This window comes from Drosophila hydei, unplaced genomic scaffold (assembly GCF_003285905.1).
Source record: "Drosophila hydei strain 15085-1641.00,03,60 unplaced genomic scaffold, DhydRS2 tig00008134-arrow-pilon, whole genome shotgun sequence".
NCBI classification, from domain to species: Eukaryota; Metazoa; Arthropoda; class Insecta; order Diptera; family Drosophilidae; genus Drosophila; species Drosophila hydei.
The window spans coordinates 2,842,306-2,863,092 of record NW_022045843.1 but is presented as its reverse complement, the minus strand read 5'-3'; the positions used below and the strand labels follow the sequence as shown (position 1 = coordinate 2,863,092).

General features: G+C 38.1%; 2 protein-coding genes across 2 annotated transcripts; both read left to right on the top strand.

Moving 5' to 3' along the window:
* Positions 1-291: 291 nt before the first annotated feature.
* LOC111604075 lies at positions 292-913 on the top strand. Its single transcript, XM_023321957.2, has 2 exons — positions 292-357; positions 416-913. The coding sequence occupies exons 1-2, from the start codon at positions 292-294 to the stop codon at positions 911-913; spliced, it is 564 nt and encodes a 187-aa protein (XP_023177725.2).
* A 1,114-nt stretch (positions 914-2,027) lies between these two features.
* On the top strand, positions 2,028-2,673 carry LOC111604160. Its single transcript, XM_023322088.2, has 2 exons — positions 2,028-2,098; positions 2,158-2,673. The coding sequence occupies exons 1-2, from the start codon at positions 2,033-2,035 to the stop codon at positions 2,656-2,658; spliced, it is 567 nt and encodes a 188-aa protein (XP_023177856.2). The 5' UTR covers positions 2,028-2,032; the 3' UTR covers positions 2,659-2,673.
* The last annotated feature ends 18,114 nt before the right edge of the window (positions 2,674-20,787 follow it).

The window sequence follows — 20,787 nt, the reverse complement described above, 5'->3', positions numbered from 1 at the left end:
AGCAACGGCGCCTTGGGAGTTTATGAACTTTATGTTTATTGAAGCCATAAATTGGTAGTGCATATGGCTGCTGCTTGCTGTGTGCCCGGGCGTATACGTAACATCACGTATACGCCGCATGACACGAATGATTGAAGCAGCCAAAGAGCCCAGTTTTAACAAATTCGCAATTAGCTGCAATTTGCACAAATTAAACGTTTAATCAGCTGCAATCAGATTGCGGAGCTGCATGACAACTATTTTAATTAATAGCCACATAAAAGGCGGAGCAGCAGCTGAAATGTGCACAAAATGAAGTTGTTTGTTGGGCTACTGCTCTATTTGCTGCAGCTGCAAGTTCAGTTGTCTAGCTGCTGGGTAAGATTAGAGCAAAATATTTGAACTAGAGCCAAGTACAACACTATTCATTGCAAAGGGCTTCTACAAGTACACAGCATCAATTCTGCAAATAGACGTCTTGCCGCATGAAGAGGAATTGGTTATTGATTTCAGCGACTTGCACATTATTGGACGGCAGCGCGCACTCAATGGCACGATTCGCATACTCGAAGATATGGATTCGAAGACGCATCAAATGTCTGTGGATCTGCTCAACGATCCGAACCTTAACGGCCAATGGAAGACAATGATATTCGCCATGCCACTCATCAATGTCTGCTATGCAATGCGCTTCTTCGTTGGCAGCTACGGCAAGTCGACAATGCAATTGGGCGTGAATACGAATGTCCCATTCGATGGCACACAGTGTCCGCTGCCAAAGGGCACATACTTCACAAACAATCTGCTGCTCAACAGCGAATCGTGGCCCGATGTCGTGCCCTACGGCGGCCTGAGAGTCAATTTGCGTTTCTTCAAGCACAATAAGCCAGCAGGTGGCCTAAGTCTGACCATTGATGTTCAGAAGAAGCAATAATTTTGGACAGCGAAAATGTCTTTGACTCTGTTTTGCAAATATATGTGAAAGCTTTACTTAAATACAATAATAAATAACAGCAAATGGTTTAATTAAAATTAAATTAATTTAAATGAAATATGCTTAGATATTGCCTTGATTGCAATTCTAGTTAAATTAAAAAAAACTTTATTCATTTGTAGGTTTTTTTTATACACTAAGCATGTTATTTAACATTTATGATGCTTATGGAAAGTATATTCCATTTTAGCTTCTGTTTAATAAGTTTATTTACACCTCTCTCTCTCTCTTTCTTTCTCTACCTCTCCCACCTAAAATACTCTTTAAATACTCTCTCTCGCTGCACTCGTCGCAGCAGAGATCGCTCGGCAGATGAAGGCAGCTTGGAGTTAGCGAATCAGCAGCTCGATGCCTCTAGCTTTTCTCGTTTGTATGTCTGCCTATGCCTCTGTGCATATGTATAGACCCAAAATGACTTAAAATATTTATTTTACATTTATTTTACCTCACAACATGCGCAGAATAAATAATTGTTTTATGAATTTAAATATCCAGAATGTTAAAAATATATAAAATATATGTCGAGCACTACCTAGTGGAGATACTCTTATTTGTTGTTGAGTAGAAACTCAAAAAACTTGCTTTGCTAACTATGTTAATGGCATAACACCAGACAATGTTAAGTTTACATAAACATTGCACACTCTGAATGCATTACTGTTAAGCATAACAGCAGCTGTAATGCACTGATAACATAGCTACGATAACAAACAATTATATTTTTGTATATACAATTTTAATTAAACGTAATAGCTAGATAGGCCAGTCTCAATTACAGCTGTGACAGATGTGGAAAATGATAAATTAGCAGCGCTTAAATAATTAAAAATTTAAAAAGCAACAGCAAAAAACAATTGATTTTTGAAATATTTTAATAAGGGCTAATCGGGCAGCATTTAGGCATCAGCATTTAGCAATTAGTAGTAAATTGCAATTAAATCACACATTAAATTGATGCGAATCTGCGCTCCGATTGCACAAACATGTTCGACATTTTAATGAAGCGCTATATATATATATCGTGGGCCAGAGCCAACGAATCAATTAACAAAATTCGAAATGAAGTTGTCTGCGGTGCTGCTGCTGCAATTGCTGCTACTAAGAGCCAGGCTCTCAGCTGGTTGGGTAAGTCCTAGAGAGCAGGGAGAGAGCATGAAATTGTATAAAATTTGAATCCTTTACAGGGCTTTTATATGTTCACTGCAAAGATAATGAAATTTGAGCCTCTGGATGGCGTCGAGCAGAATTTAATTGATTTTCGCAATGTTAGCATTGAGGGCGGGGATCGTGCGCTCAATGGCACTGTTCACATAGTGGAGGACATGGAGCCGCAACAATTTCAAATGTCCATTGACTTGCAACACGATCCCAAGCTGAACGATCAATGGCACGGGATGCTCCTGTCTGTGCCCATTATGGACATTTGCTCGGCAATGCGCTTGTTTGTGGGCACCTATGGCAAGACGACGCTGCGCCAGGGCGAAAATACGAATCTGCCCTTCACGGGCAAAGAGTGTCCATTGACCCAGGGCGTATACTATGTGAAAAATCTGCTGATTAACACCGATACCTGGCCGGACCTGACGCCCTTCGGTGGCTTGCGGCTCAATATGCGTTTCTATAAGCTTGGCAGCTTCGTGGGCGGCTTTCGACTGACCCTCCACGTGGAGCGTAAGCCTGTGTAATGACAGCGCCAAGGCCAGGGCCCTATTGTTGAACTTAATATGAATTGGGCTATTATTCACATAGAATGTGCACGAAATCGGAAAACATTCATCCAAATTTCATATTGCAAAGAAATACATATAAATTTGAAGCAATCAAATGAATTTGTTGTAAATGCTCGAAAATCTGCAAATTTCCACAAATGGATCACATTAAAATACACAAAAAACCCATTAAATTCGCATAAAATCCCATTTTTGTGCATTTAATGTCATAAATCACAAAATTTCACAGCACATGCATTAGAGGACCACACACACACACGCACACATAGCCAGACAGGCAACAAAACATACACACATGAAGTTGGGGCTTAGTTGTTGCTCACAAAAGCCAAACAATGCGAATTGTGCGTTGTTTGTCGCCAGCTTTTGGGCCTGTATCCTTGCAACAACAACAACAACAACAATAAGAACAACAACAGCAATGTGAACAAAATGTATCTGCTTAGGTCCTGGCTCCAATTTCTGACCCAAACGTTCTCCAATACCCCAACCAGTTGCCAAACAGGGCGTATTAGGCGAATACTTAGATACAATTTTAAATGTGCTTAAAATTTATTTTTTGTAATAAACACAATTATTATTTTTTATTAATATAACAAAAAATATAAATATAATCGGATATTAAATAAATTAAATACATTTAAGGCAGATAACGAGCAAATTAGTTTACATAATGAATGGAGTTTTTAACATTGACTTAACAGAGTGGCTTCAGTCTGTAAATGTTATGGCAATGTTGCTGTTTCTCACTCCTAAGAATGTATATTTAGACACAATTTATATTTAAACACCTCGTCGTAGCTCATGTAACTGAGGTAATATTGGCCCACATGTTAAGCATCGCTTTTCTAGCTGTAAATTCAACCTTTTACCAGGCAATGCATGGTCGTAGCTATATCACTCTAATATTTATATTTTGTATACCAAATTGAATATATACAAATCCAGGTTTTTAGCTTATACAGCAGCTATTAGACATAGATACAAAAATGATAAGATTTCAAGCCAAGAGCTTTAATAGACAAGCAGTTGTAGAACAAGATGGACATTATATGAAAACTATATAGTATACTACATAGTTCACCTTATGAGCGAGTATAAAAGTAACATGAAAACTAATATAAAAAGTAATTGTAACCAAAAGCACAAGAGAAACAAGGCAAGTTCTAATAAGTGTAAGTATATGTTAGTCGAGTTAGCCCACAGATTGCCCTATGTGGGCGTATACTACGTAGGTGGTGTGGTCTATGTCTGTGTGTGTGATTTTTCATGCAAATGCAGAATGTCCCTTTTTTGGCTTTGGCTTTGGCTATTGCTTGGTGTTGTGTTTTGTGGTCGCAAAGCATTTAAATGCCGCACATTAATGCAATCCAGGCTGGATTTGCAAATGGCATTGCTGCTGCTGTTGCCCCTCCTTCTGGTGCTGCTGCTGCTGCTGCTGCTCGACCAGCTCTATTCATTGAGCAATAAAATCGAAAAATATCCAGTCAACATATATGTAGACATGTGTACACAAATGTTTTGTGGTCAGAGCAAACTAAATTTGTCAGAGGCAAATTTCGTTGGCATTTGATTTTATTTCTTCCCTTTTTACTGTTTTATTTTTATTCCTGGCAAGCCTACAAATGTAAGGCAATGGCTCATAATTAATTGATTTGACAGCAGCTGGCAGCACACAGCAGGCGCCCGCACACAGGAGGCAAATCCTCTAAGCCAGAAACAAGCTGCACACAATTCGAGTGTTGCTCGGGCAGAGAAAACAGATGCTGTGTAACCCGGCACTCACAAGGAAGCAAGCTGTCATGAAAACTTAAAAACAAACTAAAAAGAAGCAAACTCGAGGCAAAAACTCTGTGAAAACTCAGTTAACCAAAGCGCATAAATGCAAGAAGCAGCTGCAGCTGTTGCCTGCTGCAGCTCATGTTTGCCAGCGCCCAGACACGTATATATATATATGTATATATATATAAATACATATCTATGTAGTCTAGGCAACAAAACACTTTGCCAACAAGCAGGTAACAGCAACAGCAGCAGCAACAATAAAAGTGAAAAGTGCATTGGCAAATACTATAAACGTGTCCGTCTGCACGTCTGCCTGTCTGCCTGTCTGCCTTACCCCACAAACTTGATATCTGGCTGCATGCTACAGCAGTAAAGCTTGCCATATTTTTGTGCCCACTCCTTTAGCTAGATTCCTATATATATGTGACTGTGCTGTACCTGCTCAGACATATGTTTCGGTTGCCGTGCTCTGTCCAAACTTTAACCACCTGCACAGCGCTTATTGGGCTGCTCTATGAATAATGGCAATGGCATTGCCTGCGAGCCTTCGAGCTTATTGTGTGAATTATTAGCGCTGTGTGTATTAAAATGCAGCTCAAGCTAATGCACACAAATACACACACATACTCAGAGAGAATGGCAGATAACAGTTCAAGTTTGGCGCTTGGCCCACGCTGCGTATGTGTGATGTGATTTACAAGCCAAACTACTCGACGGCGCATTTAATGTGTGCGGCTTTATGGCCACAAGAGTGTTTAACAGTTAACTACAAACAGCTCGAGCAGCTGGCAGCAAAAGCACACAAAAGCCCATAAATAGATCCAAATACATATACATGCTATATGGGATACACAAAGACAAATATATATACATACATATGTACATATATCCATGTCTGTGTATGCCCTGGACAATTCACAGAATCTTGAGCGTCTCATTTGATTATATTCCTTTGGCTGCATATAATCTGCACTTGGTCTGGCCCTAATGGCAATTGGCTAAACGTATTTGAATTATTTAATGATGTTTACTAAATATCTGCAAATTCGTAAGCTGCATTTAATTAAATTTGAAGCATTTGCCAAGCTAAATCTAATAATTGTAAATTGAGGGAGCTAAGGCAAATAGTGATATTAAGCATATGCAGCTTAGTATTTTATTTTTTTAATAAGAATCAAGAATGCATTTTTAGTAATTTTTTAGATCAAATTTAATATTTAAAACAATAACAAAAATCTGTTTAAAAGCTTAAAATTTTGTCCATTTTCTTTATACAGCAAAGTCAATTCAATCTCTCCATCGCTCTCCTCATGTCTCTATATCTTTTAAGCTTTATTTCTAATTTTCGAATTTATACTGACTTTAAGCACTAACACAGTATTAGTTCAACAGCATTGTTGAATAAAAACTTTGCAACTTAAAGTTTTTGTTATGCTTTAATTCGAAGCTGTGAACGGAAATGTTTGCGTATTGCATATGAAATTTATTAATTCATAGTCAGGAGTTGTTTAACTCTTTTATAGTGGAGCAGAGTTTATTTTTAATTTGGTTTATGCAGTTTTATGCAGCAACATCAAATTGAATAATCCAGATATATATACATATATATATATATATAAAGTAGCAGCAACAGAAATTGTCTTTTATATCAGTTCCATTAGCATATTGTATATGGAAATAAACGTTATAAGTATATATTTTATACTTATTTATATATATGTGTATATTTGCATTAATTTAAGCATTCAATAAGCGTATTATTCGCTTTTAATTACAATGTCTAAAGCTCCAGCCGCATGGGGCGTGGCCCATTTTAATGAGACGCAGACTCAGCTGCTGCCAGCTCCTTGTTGCTGTTGTTTGTATTTATTGTTGCTGCTTGATCGACTTTAATTAAATTCTGCATTATTGGGCTCTGTTCTATGCGCACTCCTATATAACAGAGTAAATTACACGGACTTGTCTATGCTGATAAGAAATCAACATCTTTAGTCTGCTTACGTTGCGTATGCGTAATGTAATTGATGAGTGTACGCAGTGAGGTTGCTAATGTGAGTATTGGTATGTGTGTGTGTGTGTGTTGCTTGTGTTTGTGTGCAGTGACCTGCATTGCTGTCAGTCTGCTTGGGCAGGCGCCACTTCAGCTTTCCCAGCCAAAAAGGAAACGGATGCAAAACTGTGACACAGGAAACGCAGTTGTCGGCGTTGTTGCAACTGCAACGGCAACAGCTACAACGAACTGCAACTGCAACAATTAAAGCGATAAAAGCGCAAAATGGTCACATTTCAGCAGCGTTAATCAGCACCAGACGACAGCCGCATGGATGCGGATATGAGCAGCAGCAACAGCAGCAATAGCAGCTGAGAGAGGCGACTCGTGGGCCAGCAGAGAGGCCAGACGAGGCGGGGCGAGGCGAAGAGGGGAGCAGAGTGGCGATGCAGTGGGAACGGACATTTGGAATGGCAATTTAAAGCCACTTGGCAAAGCCTCAGGCTCATGTAATGAGCGCACTTGGAACGCAGTGCAGCCAGCGGGCACTGGCCTGGCCACATGATGACATACATTTACGGTCTGGCGTTAACGCTTAATGGCCGCCACGAGCAGCAATGCACGGAGAGAAATTATTAAGTATATTATATATCAATCAACAAGTGAGTAGCAGAGCTGCTAGCTTAACGTGTTCCGTGTAATTAAATAATCTGAAAAAGTTTTCCAGTTCTTTGTGATCATCTTAAAACTTATTAAAAGTAAATTCTATTTTAAGACTCTTCATTTAGTTTGTAATATTTTAAAAGTATTTTGTGCCCTTTAAAGCGTTCAAAGTTTTTAGAATATTTATGTTTTGATAACATTTAAATTAAATTTTATTTTAAACATATTTTATTTATTTATAAACATTTTTTTAATTATTTTTTTTTTAATTATTTATTTTTTTTTATTTTTAGTAAATCAAATCGTATTAAAAGAATTTCCTACGTAAGATAAAAAATAATAACAAAATTATTTTTCCTTGTGTAAATTTCGCCTTATTAAAATTTTTCTATTCAATCTAATTTCAAGTAAAAAAATCTTTTTAAAATTAATTAATTAAGATTTATTTTCACATTTTTTAAGCACTTTATGTACATTTCATAAAATTCAATAAGATTAAGTTAAATTAAAAAATTTAAAAAATAAGCTCGCCCATTTTCGCTGAGTGTACTCGCATAGCTAAAGCTCCGACCATAAAATGCAGCTTTAACTTTGGGTAAATTAAGGCATTTAATTGATTGGCCAGCTTGATACCGGGTTGCCTGATTGAGCTAATGGACGAGCATTTTACAGAGCACAGCATAGAGTGTGCCGGCGACAGAGTGTAGTCGGGCTTCTACAGCATAGACTCGCATGTGAATGTCGCCAGGCTCTTTGTCTTGCACGCCAGTCAGCCACTCAATTAAGTGCATTTGGCTTTGATGTACGGCCAGTGCAATGGGCGGCAAACAAGGCGACGAACAGGTAGGCTATGGAAGAGGCAGCAACAACTACTCCAGCCACGTAATTCAATTTTATGGAGACTATCAAAATAGATTGCTCAATGCGAGGCACACGGAAGAGGGTCTATACAGCTGACAGCGCCGAAACCAAATCTTCTGCTGGAAGGTAATATATTAGAGTCGTCTACTCTTTAATTAGAGCTAATTGAACTTGAAGCACCGCTATATATGAGCTCAGAGAGTTGATTTAAATTCCTGAAAATCGTATAGAGAGGCGATATGCACGAAAAAGCAGTTAAATAGAGAGACTATCAAAAAATTTAGTATTTTATTTAGGTATTTAAAAATTACTAAAATAAAATATTTATTCAGTTGAAAATCGCAAAGAGAGGCGAGTGCCTAAAGGCAAAGATACTTCAAAACTCATCTATAAATGCCACAAATATAGAGCAAAACTTTCGCTTTAAGCCGCTGAGTCATAGAAGTTCCCAAATGTCAGTCGAAATTGATTGAACAAATTTCAGCTTGCGACAACTCAAGCATTAACAGAAATCTGTGCATGAGTTTCGCCACAGTGAATTGTTTTTGATGCCAATATTTGCCAACTGACGTGTTCTATGGAGCATAACGTATACGACGCATTGGTTTTGCGTGTTTTCATAGCACACATTTGGGCGCCTAATGCAATCAAATGCCATTTGAGGCGCCACAGCAGTTGCAATGCGAACTCCAAAATGCAAATTCAGTTAACCAAATGCGGAGACTCAACAGATTCGCCAGCTCTCTAATCCATTAGGTGCTTTTAGCCTGATAAACAGCCAAGAGATGGCGACAAAGGGGATGAAGAGGCGCACAGAGTGAGATAGAGAGAACCGCACTGCCAACAGCAGACGAGGCCACAAAAGCCAAACGGCATTCACAGCATTTCGCAACATACTCCAATTTTTATTACCCAACAGCGGGTATACCAAATGTGCACTGTAGAGCGAGGGATAAGAGCAAAAGTTGAGCAACTTGATAAAGCTTTATATAGTATAAAATCAGAATTTGTGTAAAGAGTCGAGCCATGCTTCGCCTGCTCTTTGTCGTTTCTGGCTTAAGTTGTAAAAATGGTTAAGTGTGTGGCTGATTTTTTGCTGAAAATTGTAGTATTCTCTGGGAAATGTACTCTGAGGATTACATTCGACTTTGGTGTAGTTTTTTGATTTTTCATGTCTCTTAATTACATTGGCAAGTTCATTCAGAGCTCAGTTAGTTTTAAAAATTTGTTTTGCTTGGACGCATTTTGACTCCTCTTCTTTTGATTCCTCTTCGAATCTGTATTAAATGTTAAGCCACAACAAAACACTAATGATGCCAGAGCCTGCCTTATACCAGACCTGACCACTGCGACTTTCCTGAAACTGAAGAGGCACATGAAAGAGCGACAATAAAGCTATAATAAAGAGGCGATAAAGATGGCATCGCAGGAAGAGCTGTACAGGATTTTAAAAAAATTATTTTTATAAGTTTGTTGAGGATTGGAAAAAACGTTTGCATCAGGTAGAATATCTTAAAGGGAATTTATAGCAAATATATATATATTTTTATTCCTTCTATATAGTATATATATATAGTATCACATATCTACTTCGAACACAAAGTTTTATTGCTTGGGCATCCGAATTACATGACAATATTTCCAAGTTTCATATGAAAAGCTACTGAGATTTTAAAGATATTAAAAGCAAACTTAGCTAAACTTCAGTCTGCTATAGTCGAACTATTGCAATACAACAAAAGTTTACAATTCGCTTTGGAAACACAAGAGCTATTTATGCATAACATTTCCGTGTCAGATTTTCCACCAATTAAAAACTTCAAGTCATCTGTAGCTAACTCTGATTGCCATGGCATGTGAGCTCTATAGGAATAATCAGGCATTTATTTATGTTATATATACCCTTTCAACTTGCATGCCTGCTGGGTTTCATTCTTGACTCTTTTTCTATGAGGCTTTTCGCGTTTCGCCACACATTAGCGCTGGCTGGAGTTGAACAAAAGCAGCCGCTGCCAGAGCTACTGCTGCAGCTGACCAAATGCTGTCTGAGTTTTGTGGAATTGGGTCAAGCGGCGGCCGCAAACTGAGTGAGTGAGGCGGGATGGCAAGCGGCAAACGGCAAACGGCAAACGGCGAATGGCAAATGGCAACGCCTGACCACCGAGGCATGCATTTTAATTGCAAATTTCAGGCCAAACAGTGGTAAGAAATGCAAAAGAGAGTGGGGGCGATCGAGGGACTGCGAATAATTTATTTGAGGCGCTTAGCACGAGATTAACGGTAAATGTAACCCAACCAACGAACCGGAAATGGATTACGTAACAGCGGAAGTAGAAAGTCACACGTAATTTAATATCACGCTGGCAATTTACGAGCGTGCAACACACACACACACGATGGGAGGGCAAAGAGAACGAGAGAGAGAGAGGTAGAGAGGGACAGGGCAAGAGCTGCCGTGGCTGTAGATATTGACTGAATGTGGTTGGTATGCGAACAGTAGGCGGGAGTTTGGTTGCTTGGTAATTGCATCTGTCGTAAGCGGCTGCAATTGGCAATAGAATTTAAGTTAACAGCAAGCGCTAACAGCCAAGCCAAGCCAAGCCAAGCACTTTAAACTCTGGCCAAAATTGACAGCTCATGTTGCCACGGGCAGCCAGTGGGCGTAGCAGGTGGAGCGGCGAATCGCATATGCTCTGTCATATTTACACACACAGCTGTAGCACGCGTCGCGTGTGCCCCCTGATATGGCGTTGCCATGCGCTTTCATCACTCAACTTTCAACTTTCCCTCGTTGATCAAACCTTTTTATTTTTGTATTTTTTTTTCTGGCTGCCCCAGGCAACCTTAATTGGCTTTCGAGGCAAATGTGTTTCAAATCTGATTACACATATGTAAGCATTCGCCAAAACAAGCTCATAGCCAAAAGTCTGACACGGTCGTCCCGTCGTCCGTCCGTTTTCCTGTTGAATATTCACGCGTTTTCACTTTGCACGTTTAGCACGCCCAAACGCCCCGTTCAGCTGGCAATTCCTTTCATTCCATCATTAGCAGCACGACAAACCGTTTGCTGACAGCTTCAATGCAACTCATGTTAATGCTATGAACAGCTGAAAATGTTAGCCAAGTTAATTCCGATGACCTTTGCCCTATCGTCATTTGCTGACCTTTGCCACGTCGGCGGCAAACTAACAACAACAACAACAACAACAAGAGTTGTTAACAATTATGTACAGATTTCAGCCGCCATTGTTTGTACAACTTATTCTCAGACACACACAAACACTCTCACACACACATATGCAAATACACAGCCACTTCCTGTTCCTGTTACGCTTGTCAGAACTTCACGCTATGCGATTTGTTTTGGGTTTTCAATACTCTAGTTGCAGAGAGTTTCGAACAGGCTATGCCTGCTTAGAGAGTAAATATAACATAGATGTTATTTAAGTTATGTTATCTTTAAGTTAATTTAATGATTTGCATAGTTTATTATGGGTTTCAGATAAAATATAACAAAGATAACAGAATACTTGAAAAGCATTTAAAACGAGGCCCAAAATTTTATTTAACAGCGATAATTTCTTAAGTTTAATTAGCATATATGTTATAGGAAGAGGTAAGGTATAAAATATATAATAAATTATAAAAGTGTTGTTTAGTAGAAAAGTTGTTATAACTAAAGGTTTCCTATAGGAGCTGAAAGAGATTGAGTTTTTTATTGAAAGTCACTTAGAGCTTAAGCCAAGAGGTAAACTTATTTATAGCTGAGTTATATAAATAATATATAATAATAATAATAATAATATGTATAAAAATATATAATAATAATAAATACTATAATAATAAAAATAAAAATATATAATAATAATAAGTATATAAAATAGTTAATTTAAGCTTATTTATATTAGAGTTAATATTAAAAAAAAGGATGATATGATATTAAAAGGATAAAGGATATTAAAAAAAGGATGACATGCTGGCTGATTCATAAGCAAAGACAGTAAGCCTAAAACATTTTTTTTTTAATTGCTGTTTTTATTTGCAATTTGTCTTATACTAGACAATATTTATTTGAGGCAAAAGACTTCGCGCTCTTAGAGTCAACTACTTCAAACTTGATTAGCTTTAAAAGCAATGAAAACTAGATAACAGTTTCCAACAGTTAATGCCAATTATATAAAAATATCAATCAATCAATTATATAACAATATCAAACTTACAATGATAAGTTCATTAGGAGTCCAGTCACATACAGAGACCTCAACATACCAAGCAGTTCTCGAAGAAGTCTTTGCTATGGACACTTGAAGAGACTACAAAATGAGCTCAAATACTTAACTATCAATTTAACCAAAAGACAGATATTATAACTTTACTTTAGGGCAATCTAAGCTTGAGTTATGCATGCTAAAACTTACATAAAAGACTCAAATGCTTGATGTCTTATAAGTCAGTTGCTAGTAAAGACAAGAAAACGATGTCCTAGTTCTTGCTCTCCATCCTGATCTATAGCCAAACAACTCGTCCAAAATCCTGCTGTCAACTTACCACACGCAGTTATATAGCAGCTACCTTCTAGTCGTGCACTGCCTGCATTACCTTAGCATTTTGAGCTGTTTTGGTTCATGTAAACAACATAATTTTGATGCCGTTTTATGGGTGAAAACCAGTTGTGATATATATATATATATAGATATATATGTTCATATATATATATATGTGTGTGTGTGTGTGTGAAGGAGTGCAAAAAGTTTTGCGTTTTTTTGCGAAGCAGTGAACCGAAATTTGAAATCCACAATCGAAATTTCGCAATCCCCAAATGGACAATTGCAGTTGCAGTCAGGCGTAACCCGCTGGCAGCGATAATTGTTTTTTGAAGTGTCCGCTGGCTAGACTTTATTTATTGTTTGTGCAACACACACATCTGACAGTGACAGAGCAGAGAGGGAACTTTTTTCCGGCTGCAGCTGACCGCGAGTTCATCATCATGTGACCCAGCCCACGTCCTGTCCATGTTTATCAAGCGTGTTTGTTTGCCTTGCTTTGTTTGTTTTACATTTTCGGCAATTTGATAGACTTTTTGGCTTTGAATTGATTCAAAGCGTAATTAATGCATATTTTTTGCTTTGGGCATAAATTGAACAGTTCTTGGCCGCTTTCTTGGCCCGTGGCAAAACCAAAATTGAGAGCCGTTTTGCCTGAACAGCTGGCAAGTTATGAGCGAAACTTGTTTGCCAAACAACAATAAAATAAATTGCGCCAAGTGCGAAACAAAAGTTGCCCCACCGCCGGCTGCAAGCAGCTGGCAACTTGTGTCAATTGTCATATGCTGCGTTGCCCAGCCAGCCAGTCAGTTAGCCAGAGACTTTGCCTCCTTTGTCTCTTTGTCTTCGGGCAGTCGCCAGCTTGTGGGCCTTGCAGTTGCTCAGTTCTTGTTTTATTGCCTGCTGTTATGCTTATTATTTATATTACGTGGGCACAGCGGGCTCCCTTGCTGCTAGGTGTAAAGTTATTTGATTTGCCACCCAGCCGCCCACATTTTATGGAGTGCTCGCAGCGGGCTTTACAATTTGTTTGCACTTCTTTCTAATGTAAAAGTGAAAAGTAAGAAGAGCAAATTCAGTGAGCCGTAAACGACAAACGGAAGTTGAATTTCTGACAACAGAAAAGAGCATAATATAGATATGAGCAGCAAACAAAAACATGAGCTGCAATTTTGTAAATTAAATTTGCCCTGCCATATGAAAAAATATAAAAATAAAATATAAAAAATAAATAGACTGTGGGCGTTTGGCACTTGGCTGGTTGGCTTTAAGCCTTAAATAGGCACGCACAATTTGCATATCAATGAGCCCGAGGATTATATATGTATACGTACACATACGTATCTATATATTGTTTTGCATTCATATATTCAAGAGCATATATTACGATGTGCCACATGGCATTCAGTATCGTCGCTTTGTTTTCTTTTCCCCATTTATATTTGCATTCATTTTCAGCAATATTTGTAATATAATTATCTAGAAAAGCAGCTTCACAACTTAGTTAAATACTGTTCCAGGCATAATACAGCATATAAGAAATATTCAAATGTAAATTAACATATGTTAATTAACATGCAGTTGACTCATTAATGTCTTACATTATAAGGCAGTCTCTACTCTACTCTATTTTACTCTACTCTACTCTAATGATCTGCTGTATATATAGCACATATATAGCTACCATTAAGTATAAGTTGAATAGACCCTCGCAATGTGACTTTCTGTTAAAATTGTTTACCATATTTAACTCGATTCTATAGAAAATTTACCATGTTACTACAGCTTGCAAGCTTTGCATCATATAGAAGCTTTTTTTTTATAAAATTATGGCAAATAAATATAGTTCAGTTAACAATAATTTGCTATGCATATTTGTTCATGCATAAGGGGGAGCTCGTAATGTTTGATAATAGAAAATTTACCAAAATTCTCCTAATTGCGTTACGCTCTCAAGGCTCTTACACTTGCAGCTCTTAAGAATACAGCTGATGGCTGCCATTGGCATTGGCATTGCCATTGCAATTTCTATTAAATTCTCTGTTATTCGTGCATATTGATATCAATAATAACATTGTGTTCCACCCAGCTGCTACTCTTTGCTTACATTTCCCCAGCTGCCACTCTCCTATTTGATTAAAAGTAGTTAAATAGGGTATTTCGGTTATGTGTGTCGCTAAGTGCATATGAATGCTGTTGAATAAGAGGACTTAGTTCGCTCTACTCTAGGATATCAGTCAGCCTGTCTATATATCTTAAATTCCAACTCAAAGTTCTACTCAACTCTAACTGCTTTCACTCAATACTCAATAAGGTTTTCCTTTTCATGTCTCTCAGGTGTTTAGGGTATATGCTAGTCATGCACTCCCTTGCCTAAAGTCGTCTTACTTGCATTATATTTCGATTGTCCGCTTACCAGACGCCCACTTGCTGCTGCTGCTGCTTCTATTTATGCGCCCGCTGCTGTTGTTAGCTTTCATCTCTTATTACATTGTGCACAAATGCAAAGTACTTGGACTGGACTGGCGCTCTAGCTGGAGGTCTCACCATGCTGCTGGGCACAAGCGAACACAAGAAGTTAGATTGCTGCAACTGAAACTGTTGCCAAAGTCGCCAAGTTATTCGCTTTCAATAAATATTTATGAAAATTATATATAATATATACATATATATTTATTTATTTATATATATATATTTGCTTGCTGTTTTTTTGTGTTTTGCATTTTGGTGTTGCGTTTTAATCTAAATGTTAATTCGATTCAAATGAATCAGTTAAGCAACGCTGCGTATGCTTAATGCCAAATTCAATTTCTTTGCGCCCTTTGTCTATCTGTGTGTGTGTGTGTGTGTTGGCGTGGGTGTGCGTGAATTAATTGAAGTGCGGCGCATAACAAATTGCTCCTTGGGGAGCAATTGGCGCCTTGGAGGAGTTCAAGAGCTGCTGCCATTCCTTTGACTGCAAGCAAGCAACAAAAGACCCCGTCGAGGTGTTGGATTTCAGTTAAGTCTACAATGTAGCGGTTAATTGCGTGATAGGTTAAAGCAGTTGAACTTTGGCTTAAATGTCAAAGTAGAGCGGCAACTGCACTTCAATTGGTCGCTAGCAAAAACAAATTTGATGGAAGTAACTGCAATGCTGCTGATGACTGTGTCCACACACTTGATTTATGGCTCATGAGTCGTAATTAAGGCCATCATTGGCAATACGTTGGCTCTTTGAGCCCGTCCTTTGACGCAGCAAATTGAAATAAATTGCCAAAAGCTCGCTTCGAATTTCATATGCAACGGCGCTAACGAACTGACTGGCAGCAGCTCTGGCCAGGACGTCGCTGTTCCATGTGCAACCGCCAACATGTTGCATACACGTTTATTTTTGGCTCCGCTTTCGGGCCATGTCAGCTGCGGCATGTCAAACAAGGCGAACGAAGAATTGGAGAGTCGAACAGGCCGAATTGGCCGGAAAACATTGGCAACATTTATCAAATTTGGAATGCCAGTTGGCATCATTAATAATTGCACTCTGTCTGTCATGTTATTTGAGCTCAGCCCTAAACTATTGATAGAACATCGACAATTCGCCAAGGTTCGGCAATTGGGGATATACATCTGTTGTTTGCAGCATCTAAGCTGATTGATGATACAAACTGACCGAGTATCGAGCGTGCATTCCAAACAAATCATTAACCACCTGTCAAATGGCCGAACATTTGCATTGAGTAATTGTTTCTACAATATTCTCATACAACAAACAGTTACACGCATCAATAATTTTGTATAATAATATAAGTAAAAAGTATGGGTATATATAGATTTATTTGTAATTCAAGACAATTTATAACTAAGAGATAAGAAATAAATATTAAAGCAATGCCTCTTTAAGCGTTTGGTAAAAGAATAAACTTACTCTTGGTAAGAGCATAGGAAATATAACCTTATATATATATAAATATATATTATATCACAATTTATACATGCGCAAGGAATTGCAGCCGGTCAAACGCATTAGCGCGGAAACACAATCTAACAAGAGGGCAGACGCGCACAGACTAAGTTGCCTAATTGCACTCACGCTCGCCGCTACGCTCACTACTACTAAGCCCGTATTCAGCTATAAGGAACTGCACTCACATACTCTCTTCATTCAGCAGCGCCCTAACGGGATCCTAAGCTCAATGGCGTGAATGACTTCTCACGCTCTTCAGTGTCTGCGCAAACATTTAAGGGGATCAAAAGCAACAACAATAATGACGTGTCAACAGGACTAGCATAAATTATTGCCCACAAGTATAACATACACGGTGTGCAGGCAGCGCACTCTCTCTCTTCCTTGGTCTATATCTAAAGGCAGATGGTACATTTCCACCTTAGGCAAAAAAAATCGCTAATCTTTTGACTGATTGTTTTTATGACAGAGATATATTTAGCTGCTTATAAAAAAAGGTTAAATTAAAGCTTAAAAAATATTAAAATCTGCATAAATGAATAAATAAGTCATATTTAAAATGTAATATTTATATATGATATTTAATAGCTTTCAGTGCAGTCCCTAGTTTGAATCCCTTTGAGGCAGTACAACATTTTCTTTCATAAAATATTAAAATCCATTTTTAAATTTAACCCATTTCGCGCTGACTGCATAAACATAAATTGCAAATTAGAGCAAATAAAGTTTATGCTTTAACAGTTTTTTACATTTTATGCAATTTGTTTGACGACGGCGACGGGACCCAATCATAAAATCGCTCGTTCGTCACATCATTTCTGAACAGGACCTCGGGCTCAATGCTTTTAATTTGAGTTTCATCTAGTCATGTAGCCATAAACGTGGCCATATGCTGTGCGAATAGAAATGGGGATTTATGTACATATATAAATATATATATATATGATATATATATTTATGTCCAATAAGGTTGCCTGAGGAAAATTTGTCAACTATGCGGCTGGAATAATGTGCGCAACTTTAAAACAAGCGAATTGTGCGAATAAATGGCATAGATAACTTTATGGCCAACAGTGCACTTTGTCTAACCCATCAGCCACACACACACCCGCACAAACACATACAGTGAGAGAGCGACACATAGTTGATAAAGTAGAGGTCGTTGCGGGGGCCAAATGTAGTTAGCCTTCGGCTTTGGCATGCATTTAACATGGAAAAGGAGAGGAAGGAGGGGCAGAGCAAAGAGAAGCAGACAAAGAGAGCGGGCAGCTGGGTGAAGCTCGTGATGCCATTGCAGTGTGCGCTCTCTTTCTTTTTTTTTTTTGTCATATGCATGTGTGTGTGAGAGTGTGTGTGCGGCATTCGCTGCTACGTGACATGCATAGCTCATTGCTCCTGGCCAGAGCATTGGGCAGAAAATATTGCAGTTGTGATATGCTTAAGCTGCCAGCAGCAGAGAGCGAGAGAGGGTTAGAAAGAGAGAGAAGGAGAGAGGAAGAGTGGGATAGCGATCCGTTATCCTGCTGCTTCTTAGCACAGTTGCTAAAGCAAAGTTTTTGAGGTGCTAATGAAAATTGCGCAACTTTTGCGCAAATCACGCAACGCAACTTTTCAGCGGCAGCCGCACAAATGGAAATTCAGCTGCTAATTGTGCGCTGCGTGGGCGTGGCATATATTGCCGCCGCCCCTCCTCCTCTTTGGGGTGTATACTAACAAAAGCGCGAGCTAATTAGGTAGCGAGCCTAAAATAATTTGTTGCTCTTTAAAACAATTAAAGCGTGCGTCTGCTGAAGCTCTTAAAGCTAAATGTTCGAGCTAAATGTATTTTCGTGTAGCATAGAAGCTTTTTGGGAATTAATTCGAGCTGGTTTTGAATGCAGTAGTTTCGGGCGGACAGAGAAACTATCGAAAACGCTAAGCTGGAATGGAGATGTGTGAACTAAATTGAGAAGAATTTTAAAAATGTTATCTAATATAATGTAATAATAAAGTAATGCACGATAAAGTAAATATATATAAATTATGTTAGCCTCTAAATTAGTTATTATTTATTTTATTTGAGTAAATTAAATTAAATTCAAATTTTATTTAATATTATTCTCAGATAAATAAAATATATTCTTTATCTTACTCTCTTCCATCCACTTTTTAACAATTCTATTGAATTAAAATAGAATTTCTCTGCGCATTTAATAGATAGATATAGATAATAGATGTACAATAAGCAAATCAGAAAGTGATATGTCTTATATAAGAACTTTTGTATAAAATGAGCAATGGTTTTTATATTCTTGCATCGCGTATACGCGCTGTTGTCTCTGGCGTGTCACGCACAAGCAAGATACACGCAGCACACGCAACTCTAGCATTACAATTTGCTACTGTTTTTCTTTTTTTTGGCTAACAAGCAAAACCAATTTGCAGTAGCAGCAACAGCAGCAGAAACAGCAGCAGCTACGGCAGTTAATTTTAATTACGCACATGGCAGTTAATGTTGCGACACGGCGTCTCAATTTAGACACCTTTTTGCGAGGCACACACACATACACACACAGATCTCATACTAATGCACAGCTGCCAAAGCACAACATAACACACGCTCACACACAGACACACACAGACACACACTTGTGCACAAATTGCCATTAAATGCGCAGAAGGGCGGCGTTGCCAAAATGAATAAACGACAATGGCTTTTGCGGCCAACTGTGTGTGTGTGTGTGTGTGTACTCTTTGTATATGTGTGACCATATATGAGCTGACTGCCTGGCTGGCAGCGTCAATCGTTTTATTTAAAGCGCAGCGCTTCAGGCAACCAAAGGTAAAAGAACAAAACAAATTAATTTTGTTCAGGTGTGCGGCCAGGTTGCCAGCTATAACTTTGTTCATATATGCGTGTGCGTGTGTGGGTGTGGGTGTGTTGAGTGGGTGTGCGTGTGTTTATGACTATGTAGCAAAAGCCTGAAGCACAACTGTTACGCACTCAACACACACACAGAAGCTTCAGCAAAGTGCACAGATGCGTGTAAGCAAATGGTTTATTGTAGCCCTCCAGGGTTTATTTCAGTTTTGTCATAAAGACTGCAAATGCATTAATGTATATACATATATATATACACATATAGATACACAGACTTACAGCAAGCGTGGCTGTTAATGTCTTCCTATAAGCATCAAAATTTGTATATACTTACTGCATGATCTATAAACGCATAAGTAAGAGCCATCTTTATGCCTTGATATAAGCTTATGGCATAAAGTACTTATGTATATGATATATTATATTCGAAAAGAAGATAATTTTTGTAAGTGCATTGCCAGCTGCTATAAAAAGCTTATAGCTTGCATAGTCGTCTTTTCTCAAACTATGTTTTGGTGCCTGAAGCTTAAGCTGAGATTGACTTTAAAGTAGTTTGCTTTTAAGATGTTTTCAATTTCGAATTTTTATAATTATTAAGTTTCAAATAAGATTTTAAATTTAAATATGATATTTAATAGGGAAGAGCTTTATAAGTGAATTTAATAATAGTATTCATTGTGTCTAGCTGCCTACTTTCTTCTGAGAGATCGCTGCACAGCTGCACAATTGGCTAGGATGGCCACTGCGAGTGCTCAGCTGGCCTTGCCTTGGTAATCGCCTCCTCTGATGATAACAATGATAATGAAAGTAATAATAGTTCTTATTATGTAAAGTCAGACGGATCGTCACTGTGTTGGATTGCCTTTGCTGCTGCTGACTTCTCTTTCGTGAGCTGCCTCGCTCGTTCTCTCACCTTCATCTTCTTCTAACACCTTTCTTACAGAGTATCTGCATGTCATTACTTACACAGCTCCTTCACTTTACCCAAGTGTTCAGGCTGTTGGCTTTGCGCAAAAGTGAAATAGGGTTTCCTTGGCACACATTACGCGCATTAAAGCCAAGTTAGAGCCGCTGAGCGTAGGCTGGAATCAATTATAAACGCATTCGGCATTGCAATTTATACATATATAATTTATATGATTTTTATTTAAAAGTTAGTTTCCTCACTTTGCAATTGCTTACAGACTCGCACAATACAGATCTTCCTATATATATAGACTATATATAAGACGTATTACATATGACTTCTTTGTTTACTGCTTCGTTTCCAATACGGGGCAAGTGAATGCGCCTAACTAACTAACCAATCGATCAACTTTACATCGGTTTACATATATATATAGATATATATATATATATCTGCTCTATATGTATATATAGTTAAATGTGTTTATAAGAAGATTAACTTTGTATTCCGTTCTTAAATTTGGAACATCTT

Bases quoted from the DNA above. Each gene is read 5' to 3' on its own strand.
- LOC111604075 (XM_023321957.2), top strand. From the start codon at position 292: ATGAAGTTGTTTGTTGGGCTACTGCTCTATTTGCTGCAGCTGCAAGTT. The intron at 358-415 runs GTAAGATTAGAG...TTCATTGCAAAG, and splicing joins TTCAGTTGTCTAGCTGCTGG to GGCTTCTACAAGTACACAGC.
- LOC111604160 (XM_023322088.2), top strand. From the start codon at position 2,033: ATGAAGTTGTCTGCGGTGCTGCTGCTGCAATTGCTGCTACTAAGAGCC. The intron at 2,099-2,157 runs GTAAGTCCTAGA...AATCCTTTACAG, and splicing joins CCAGGCTCTCAGCTGGTTGG to GGCTTTTATATGTTCACTGC.